Here is a 10,178-nt window from a genome sequence, read left to right as displayed (position 1 = left end):
ATCATGCCACCTAGGCTTTTTTGCACAGTAGTTGGTAAATTAATGAAGATGAGAAACATTAAGGAAACCGATGTGGTCTAGTTTCAGTCATCAATGGCACCCTGTTATTTCGTCAGATTAAGGAAGTATGCTTCGTAAAAATCAAGACAGAATGCGATGGAGAGATGGAAAAAGTGCTGTGTGTGATGTAAGACAGTTACTGGACACAGTGTCCGACTGTGAGCGAGTACAGCCATGTTCAATAACTACAATAACTAAGGAAACAAGCAGAGCAGACTCACCTTTTTGTTTAGCAGCAGATGGGAAGGTATATAGCAGCCAGCTAGTCACCACGATGCAATATATTTTACTACAATAATTCATTGATAATTATATACTGGCCAGTACACTTTTGTTCAGCAATATCTAGTAAAACATATGGTGTAATTATCCTGTTAATATTATAGATGGTTGCACAAACAACAGCATTAACTTAACGGTTTATAGATAAAATGTATACTGTGGTTGTTATTTACTGGATTAGGTGTCAGTCTCGTGGCCCTTGCACTTCCGGTGGCGTTGCTAACGCGTTGCTAAGGCACAAACCCAGCCTCGGCGCGTAAAGTGTAAGTAAATGTACGGCACGGTAAGGCAGCCGTTTTAAAATTAAAGATAATTACATTTCTGGGTTTGCCAGAACCGAGGTCCCTTACACATTTTCGACTATCGATTAGCTGGCATGACACAGTTAACGCAGTTAATTCACCAATCGCCTTTTATAACTTTTCTTTACTTGAATTTTTTATACTTGCTTGCTTAGCTTAGTTTATAATATATATTGCCATTTTACAGGAAAGTAAACAGCATGGACATAGAAATTCGACAATATTTGACTAAGGCGGAGACACTTAAAGGTAAATCGTTTGCAACAATATGCGTTTTGTATGAGTTACCTACTTAAACGATATATATATACTAATTTTGCAGCTTAAATGGCTTTCTTTCCCGTTTTTTGTGGTGGCTGAATTCTCGCAGACACCGATTCTCTGAAGACAGCGTACACTTTAATCAAAGATGTCACTAAAGGGAAAAGTGCAGCCGATGGAAGGTGCCTTTGCCCCGGACTGTATGTTGTTTGCGCCGAACAAGCGCTGCAGGTGAGATGGGAGCACAGCGCTTGGTTCGCTGTTTGTGGTGATGCAGTGCTGCACTCAGCTGGCTCTTCACTTGAATATTTTCTGGATTTATTATTTTACCTTAAATAGAACGCCATATTCTGCGACAAAGCAGCGTACATTAAATATCATAGTACAATATTTCTCCGTAAAGACATCTACGATATAAACTTTTCTGCTGATAGGTCAAAGGCAGTCAATATTTCAGAGAATTACACCTGTTGTATCACTAATTCAGCCATTAGACAGAAAGAATGGGTAATGTAGCTTATAACTTGGGTAGGAATGGTGGTTTTCTCTGGTATTCCAGTTCAAGCCTAGTGCAAAAGATTTCTGTTCAGTGGGTGATGCTTATACCTTGAGAAAACATTATGCATGATAAAGGCTGTGGATTTAATGTGTCATTCCCACATTGGTGACATTGTCAGCTCTACTTCCTTCCGCCTACCTAAAGTATTGATCTCACTTTCACATAACCATCATAGACTACATATGCTTGCGTGTCCCAGAATTTGTTTGTGAAGTCTTGTGTGCTTTGTATGATTCTGAGTTACTGTTGGTGAGGTCTTGTTGTGTTGTTTTCTGACTATTGATCTGTTTTTGTGTTGTGTTTTTCTCCGTCGGGTTTCCCCAGTAGAAAATCCAGTAGACATCAAACCTTCATGTCCAATCTCTGTCTCTGCAAGTTTATCAGTTTTTATGAGAGGATGTGCTGTTGAATTATTTGGATATCTTGTTTTTAAATTATGAAAATTGGATATCTCAATGGTGTGTGTGTGTGTGTGTGTGTGTGCATGTGTGTGTGTGTGTGTGTGTGTGGATACTTGAGTGGTGCTTGACGTGTAAGTCCTACATTTCTCCCGAAATTACTGTACATTTTATTTCAAATATGGCACCTTTGTGATTTGGGCCATGCCTTCATTATTCTTATCTTTTTATTATTTTCTGAAGGGACAGTAACTTTATCTGCACACCTATATATGTTGTCACATACAAAAGTTTATTAATAATGGTGATTCAAGTGATTTACACACAAATGCTTTAGTTGTACAGTTGAACTGAAGTGTTAAACATACACTAAATGTAGTGCAGTCTTGGTCTATACATTCAGAATTTATATTTATATATATATATATATGTGTGCGTGTGTGTGTGTGTGTGTGTGTGTGTGTGTGTGTGTGCGTCCTTATTTGTGTTTCAGCTTGGATGCCCAGAGGTTGGAAAAGACTGCCTAATGATGTACTTCGAATCAGGTCCAGCTGCTAATCAGTTTCTGAGCAGGGCATACCTCTGCCAAGGTCAGCTGACCTCTCCACAGACTTTTGGAAGTGTGGTAAGCACACTGTACATTTTAAAACTTTGCAATGATGGTAAATGATGCTCAGTTTCTTTCATGCTTGTTTATATCCAGTATGACATAATGCCATAAGTTGCTTTAGCATTAGATGTGGCAAATTTTCAAATCCATAAACCACCCCCTGTGGAGTCTATGAAGAGAAACTTTTTTAAAACATTGTTTTTTCTCCAAAGCAAACATTTCAAAATTTCACATGCAAGTTTGAATCTCTAGGCAGATGTAACCGGGTAGCATCCTGGTACTTAAGGGAGATCATCATATCATTGATCTCTACAAAACAACAAAGCATCCATCATCCACAACCATATTGTATTAGACCCTTGAATAACAGAATGACCCCACACAGGACTGCTGCACAATCTCTTCAAACGCATGTATTGACCTTGTTATACTTCATGGATGTCACATGCTTTTCCTTGTAGTGTAGCAATTAACATTTATAACTGTAGAATTTGAAACTCGATTACACCAAGATTTTACTAAACTGTTCAGTTTTGAAATTATAACCTTCATGGACTATTTTGTTGTTCACCATTTTGTTCAGTGTACATTCTCCTCTCTTGAAACTGAATTTGAAACTTGCTCCAGAATTCTGAAAACGTATTACAGCCGAGTTCATGCCTAGTAGTATTTTCAACAGTTTACATACTGTAATTTTTTATACTTGGTCTGTGTGGATCAACAGCTGTCAGTCTCTTTTCTGTTGAGGTCTTTGGTTCCCCCAAATGGTGATGAATGACAAAGGAGTTTTACATACATGCAGCCTCTTATTTATACCCCAGGGACACAGAAACCGGGGAGAGGCAGCGATATGGTTCCTGTAGACTGAGAGGAGCTAAAAACTATAGATAATCACTGAGGCCACTTTGTTTGATGTTATTTCAAATCATTTTAGGAACTCTAATGATTTTGAATCCTATATTTTTTAACTATAAAAAGTTTTTTAGAGTTCATTATGTTTATGAAGATCTTTCCTTAAATATTGCTTTGCTGTATTTCGTTTTTTAAATACATAATATAATGATGGTAATGAAGGATAAGGTTTTTAATTTGTTCTTTTTTATTTTTCATTTCTTTTCAGGTAGATGTTGAAAAAGCCATGTTTTACTTTTTGAAGGCTATAGAGATTTCAAAGGCACAACCCAGGTATGTTATTTCATATATGAATATTTCTTTGCACTGCATTCATTGTTGCAAGAGAAAAGATGAATAATCTGGAAAAAAAATCACTTCTGCTGATTATTGTAACATGAAGCGAAAGCTTTGGGTGTTGTGAAATAAATTTTAGCTGAAAAGAGAATGCATTTATTTTCTGTTCAAGGGGGAAAAAAGGTGCACTTATGCATACATCAAAAATGTTTTGATAATAATGAGTTTTATGACACAGAGCATTGCATACATGCAGCATTGCCACTAAAATGAGATGAACCTTGTATGTGCTGCCTTGTTTTAAAATTCTCTTTATGCTTAGTTTAGTACAAGAAAGCCACCACGGGTATTTGCAAGCAAGCCATAAACCTGTCACAAAACGCGTTACGATCCTGTAGGTCGCATTACGATCAATAGGTGGAGTAGAATCTGTAAACAGTCTACTCTGAAACCATTAGATGTCAACACCATTTCAAGAATGTCATCAACGTATCAACAAATCTCAATTAATGCATATAATCTTAGCATTAAAAAAAATGTCAATTAACACCAAAGAGAACTTATATTCAGCGTTAATTGTGTTTGGTATTCCACCCTAGTATACTGTAGGTAGAACGTTTGTTATTTTTTTTCCTTTGGTTGTGCACTTAAAGACTAATAGTTGCTGTTTTTGACTGCAGAAGTAAAGTACTGGCCTGCTCTCTAATTGCGAGATGCATTATCTTTAATTTGAGATTTGCAAAACGAATTTCCAAGAAGTAACACTGCACACATAATAAATGTGACTCTGTGTTTTTCCGATCTCTTTCTTTGGGTAGATACCACTTTTTGGTATTCAATGCCTCCGTGCTCTACTTCCAAATGATCCAGCCGTTGCTGAGACCTGGCTTTCGCCAGCACCTTGTCTCAAGTCTGGCACAGGTTGTGAAGGCCCTGGAGGAGATTGGAGAGGCCGACCACAGATGGAGGGCCCAGCTCATGTTGTTAGTACCCCATAGCTGCAGCTAGCAGAGCTGTTTTGATCCTGTTATGTTTCTCCATGCATGCAATAAATAAAAGGCAGGGAGTGATGCAGAATGTTTTCCATAAGTCTGAATTATATTGTGCATTTGATCAAACTCAAAATGTACTTGCTCTTCTATATTCTATTTCACTGACCATTTTGCTACAATAGTTTTTTGTTCCTTGCTCAGAGAGAACTGTCCTTTAATAAGTGGATCTCGTGCTTATATCTTATTCCTTTACATATACTGTAAAAAGCATATTTTTAAGCAATTTTTTCCAATACACATTCTTGAAAATGAGTCGCGTATTGTCAGAATGGCCTGTGAGACATTCTGCAAGTATTGCATTTGAAGTATTTCACTGTAAATATTAATATATTTACCTGTTTTCTGCAGACACTTGGTAGAGTGCCTGGTGGAAGCTGGAAAATCAAAAGAAGCTGCCAACTTTGCTAAACATACTTCAGACTTTATTGAAACAAATGCACCTGATCTCTATCCAAAGATTTTCTCATTACAGGTGAAATGTCATTTGTTTGGTGAACAGTCCATTTTTCTTAATTTGGAATTTGAAATGATTACATGTTTAATCCAGTTTAAACATAGAAATGCGTACTCATTTACTTCCCACAAAAGTACAAGTTTATATCAACGGCTGTTAAACAGGCTTTCTGCTTATGCACAAACTTCACCCCACAAAAATAAACCTTTGTTCAGTAGTATGTAGGTCTGTGTATGCAGTAGGTCTGTGTACGGTGTAAAATATAAATAGATTTGAAGATTGATGGGTGGATACAATTTTCAAAGTATTCGATTCTCCATTTCGTACCCCTTATAGGTACGACACAAACTTTTAGAAATGTCCAAAGCCTTCAAGAAAACTGAGACAAGCTTGACATTAGCAATTATTTATAAAATTCAGAAACTCAAATGGTAAGTGATTTATTTTTACATATTACCCAGGATCCTGTGAAATCCCGTCTCTGTCTCTGAATAGTGAATTGAATTCTTGGGGTTCTCAACTTGAAAAAATGGACGATGGGTGCTTCTCGTATTTCATGATAAAAATGTATGCCGTTGCAGTGGTGGTGTGGTGACTTATATTTGTGGCCGTTTGGCATGTAAGAAAAAGCACATGGCTGACAGTCTTTGCTGCGTGCTGCAGATGTGTATTAGTTGCTGAATATTGTTTAAGTTTAAGACACTAAATTAGTGGCTAGATTATTAAATACGGATGCTTGTTTTTGCACGCAGATTTTTTTGTTCAAACAGTAGACCATGTGCCTGCACCAAATACATCAAACGCACAGGCATGGTATAGAGGTGGTAAAGAGGTTAATTTACTGTTCAACTACACATGATTATGTAAGATTGCTGATCTAAGTGATTTTGAACATGGTGTGATTGTTCTTGACATACAGTATATGCTGGTTCCAGCATCTCAGAAACTAATTTTCACGCATTACAGTAGCCATGGTTTACTGACAATGGTGTGATGAACAGAAACATAAAGCATCCAGTTCATGACATATCTGCAGTTTAAAACACTGTGCAAAACAGTGTTTTTTTTGTGGTTTTTCTCTGTCAATGACTTGTTTACATGACTTGAAGCATGCAGTTCTGCGTTCTACCCTATAACAACGCATTATGTAAGAATACCACAGTATGTAATAACTTGACAAGATGTAACAAGTATTCACTTCGTTATGTAATAGCACCCACATTTTGTATTAATCTGTTACATATTGTAATTGATAGCTTGAAAGCAATATGTAATAAATGTCCCTGCATTTTGTAATAAATTTGTACATAATGTGGTGTCTATTACATAATGTATACTCTGCATTTTGTAATAAGCAACCTAAGTAGATGTCTTCATTGATATTTTATCAAGTTATTACACAATGCGGTGTTATTAAACAATGTGTTGTTACATAACCGGTACAAGCTGTGCCCACCTGATAAAATGGCAATTTAGTGTATGTTTGTTAATGTTTTTTATGCGTAACTACAGTGAAGCAGATGGCACAGGAATCCGTAAAGATTATCCTGCAAAGCTGAAAGAAATCTTCTTGCTTCTAATGCCCTCAACAACGGTTCATTCAAAGGGAATGACCAAAGATTCAGATTTGAGCCTTACGGGGAGCATCTCAGCTATCACTCCAGAAGAGAGGTATGTATGAGGCTGAAAATCACAAAGATATGAGATACAATGGAAGGAAGGAACCATGTAAGGAACCGCCATATTTATGCTTGTTCCTTGGTGTTTCCCTACTGTGCTGATAATGCAAAGTATCAAGTAAGTAAAACATTCTTTTTAAAGTATTCTATTGGTTTTGATATTTCCTATAGTGATTGAGTGTGTGTGTTTTAATAAGTTGGCGGTAAGGGAAAGCTTTTTTGGAGATTTTACTATTATTATTTTGGTGGAAATCCGAAGATGTCATGATTGTACTTTCCATTAACCGTGTTTGCAAAATCAGCCTTTGATTCTTTTATTGCTCACACATTTCTTGTTTGTGAACATGAGATTATAAAAACGAGTTAATGTTCCTTTGGGTGGAAAATATTACAGCACCATTTCTCCACACTCTACCATCATCGGTCTCTGGTAGGTAGACAGTATACAAATGGAGCAAATTTAAACCATTTTTTCTTTTAGGATAAGAGCAAGATATATGCTTCTAAGGAGATAATAAAATAATGTGTACCAGTGTCAGTATTGATAATAATGCCGATAATATTGAATATTTAGAGTTTGCAGGTCTTTTCTGCATTGGCTAACAGTGGTCCAAAAACAACGATAGCAGGATGAGTAGTATGCGCTGGAGGATACTATGGAGTGAGCTGCCAAACTCAAAAAAGAACATCGCTGCCTCTCTCAAATTTACCAGTGACCATCTGGATGACTCTGATAGCTATTGCAGCATGAAGCATAGCTTCAGGGCTGCATGCAGTGATTTGGGAGCAATTAATATAAGATTTCTTGCAAATCCTTTAGGAGAATGTCAGAGTTTCTCTCGATGGCATTAAGCTCGTAGCGCAGCACTGATAAATAAATGAAAATAAACGAAATAGCTGAAAAGAAATTTCACAAGTGGGAACGGGCAATTCGAAGTCGACCATAACCGAGAGAAAATGTTGCTGCATTATGTGAACAAGACGATCCAGAACATGCCCATGTGTTGAAGCCAAAGAGGCCAAAATACCTCAAAGGTTAATAATGACAACAATATTAACAACAACTGCAACAATAATAATGAACTTTATTTATATGGCACTTGTAATTCATGAAATGCAGGTCAAAGTGCCAAAGTGTATAGGATAAAAATCAAGAAAGAAAGAAAAAACAAAGCAGCTATACAAAATAAGCAGTTAGCGGTACGGTAAAAAGATATTGCAAAAAAGTAATATAAAATGACAATATAATAATGGGCAAGACCGGTTAAAGCCTGAGGTTCCTTTTTTTAAATAAAGACTAAATGCTAGGTCAGTGTTTTCAATCTTTTTTGTCAAATTTTCTTCACAATCTGATAACCAGCATCATTTTTACGGTAATTGTAGGAATATAACGTAAATAATTTGGATTTGTTTTGTATTTCAGGTTAAAATAGACTAGTATTTTTGTATTTCAACTTGAAATTTCATTTGTTTCAGAAGTGTATTTTTACTGGAGTTGGCGTATCTGTCCCTGCAATTGAAATATCCTGATTTTGCTTCTGACTGTCTGAGACAGCTTGAAATGGGTGATGTTTCTGTAAGTACATGTATATGGACATGCTGTACTCTTCCAGGATCTGGTTTATCTGTCAGTTAGCAGGCAATTCTTATATTTAAATTAAAAAAAAATCTGACATAATTATTATGTGATCTGAAAGTAAAATGAATGGAAGTCATTATTTTCAACCAAAATAGTTAAACCCGTTATTTCTGTGTCTTTTGATGCAAGGACACTAAGTGGCTCATTAAGCTGGAATGCTTGAGAAGCGAACTGGATGTTCACAGAAGGAGAGCAAAAATAGAAGAGTACTCCAAAAATGATGTGGAGGTGAGCAGGACCATATTTCTGGAATTGATAGGCTTTAAATGGCAAATGGAAAAACACAAATTAATTGTAATGTTTGTAATAGAATTTTCATAATTATTGATGGTGATCAGAGTTTTGTGATGATGCAATGATATGTCTTATTCCACACTGTGCACATCATCCGGTTATGATGCTCAGGGGAAAGATGAGGGGAGGGAGAAGAGCACCTCTGATGATGCTAATATCCATACTTTAGGACCATTTGAGGATAATAAGGAGACTGGATCAGTGCCTGCAGAATGCGGTGGGAGAGGGTGACGGTCCTGTCATACAGGCAGTGTGTGTTACACTATGGAACGTTTGCCTGCCTCTCCTTCAGCCCAATCTCAGGAAGAGGATAAGAGGCCAACTCGCTCGATTGGCCCAAACGCTGGAGGACATCCACAGGTGATTAATATCCTTGGGAAAATGTTTTCATAATGTCAAATCATTTTTTAAATATGCGTGTTTAGCCTCTAATGCTTAAAAATCTTCAAGAAATTCTTTTACTAATCTAATAAATATGTATGCAGTTATATTTAAACTGAACGACTGACCTCATATGAGTAGTGCTTCAATATTTCAGGTTGATTTGAGCAGATTTAAGCACATGTGGCTATGGTCACACAGTGGAAAACTGGAAAAAAGACTCCTTAGTTAAGCTGAAAAATAACCACTATACACAACTTTTACAATACAGCGACAATAACTCAGCTGGCTTCTGGGTCAATATAAAATATACAATATGTATATGTATATGCTTTTTAATATACAATATAATAAAAACTGCAATGTACAGACACTTCTCTGCTTACGAACTTTCATCTTACGAACTTTCAGACATAAGAACGAATTGGACTGTAAGTTCAAATTGTGTTCATTGGGCTCCCGTTTCCTGTCCACAACATCACATTTTTTTTTCTGTGTGCCAATTCCGCCTAGCATGACTTCTGACCGCTACTCCCACCGTGCAGCAGCGTAGCGTGCATCCATACTCCCAGCATCCTAGTTCTTTGTAATTGCGTATACCCTTAAAATCATGTTGAATAACGACTTACGAACATTTCAAGTTACAAACGACCGTTCGGAATGTATCTTGTTCACAAGTAGAGGAGTGTCTGTCTCTAGATTTCTAGATTTCTAGAAATGTCTAGCTGCTAGAAATTTTAAAAGAAAATGTGATGGCAAAGCAACACCATCAATACTGTATATGAGCCCTAGGGAGGGGCTGTCAAAAAAGTTTTAGTACCATATAGACAGAGAGCAGGAGGGGCACAATGTAAATGTAACTCATTATTATTCAACTGGGGCTTTTATCCGAGCTCTTGGTTCCTCACACAATGCTGAAAAACTCTCGAAAAAGTACTAAATCATCCTTTAGCATGTACTTTTATATATTGGGTGATTGCACAATATAAAAATGTGAAAAACTGAACAAAAATATTAAT

At 36.6% G+C, this 10,178-nt stretch overlaps 1 protein-coding gene across 4 annotated transcripts in view; it reads left to right on the top strand.

The window, feature by feature from the left end:
• The first annotated feature begins 565 nt into the window (after positions 1 to 565).
• Positions 566 to 10,178, top strand: part of LOC125739356 (cilia- and flagella-associated protein 46) — a 47,901-nt gene continuing 38,288 nt past the window's right edge. Inside the window, exons 1-12 of one of the 4 annotated variants that reach the window (XM_049009386.1) lie at positions 566 to 605; positions 832 to 893; positions 1,015 to 1,136; positions 2,356 to 2,487; positions 3,593 to 3,657; positions 4,479 to 4,643; positions 5,061 to 5,184; positions 5,503 to 5,597; positions 6,679 to 6,837; positions 8,322 to 8,421; positions 8,614 to 8,712; positions 8,948 to 9,138. In XM_049009386.1, the coding sequence (XP_048865343.1) occupies positions 845 to 893; positions 1,015 to 1,136; positions 2,356 to 2,487; positions 3,593 to 3,657; positions 4,479 to 4,643; positions 5,061 to 5,184; positions 5,503 to 5,597; positions 6,679 to 6,837; positions 8,322 to 8,421; positions 8,614 to 8,712; positions 8,948 to 9,138 (1,301 nt within the window). In that variant the 5' untranslated portion in view covers positions 566 to 605; positions 832 to 844. Of the gene's footprint in view, positions 626 to 661; positions 894 to 1,014; positions 1,137 to 2,355; positions 2,488 to 3,592; positions 3,658 to 4,478; positions 4,644 to 5,060; positions 5,185 to 5,502; positions 5,598 to 6,678; positions 6,838 to 8,321; positions 8,422 to 8,613; positions 8,713 to 8,947; positions 9,139 to 10,178 lie in introns of those variants that run through there. The other 3 variants (XM_049009387.1, XM_049009385.1, XM_049009388.1) reach the window with 3 other exon arrangements.

This window comes from Brienomyrus brachyistius, chromosome 3 (genome assembly GCF_023856365.1).
Source record: "Brienomyrus brachyistius isolate T26 chromosome 3, BBRACH_0.4, whole genome shotgun sequence".
NCBI lineage: Eukaryota > Metazoa > Chordata > Actinopteri > Osteoglossiformes > Mormyridae > Brienomyrus > Brienomyrus brachyistius.
The sequence above is the reverse complement of the archived record's forward strand: the minus strand, read 5'-3'. Positions and strand labels throughout refer to the sequence as shown.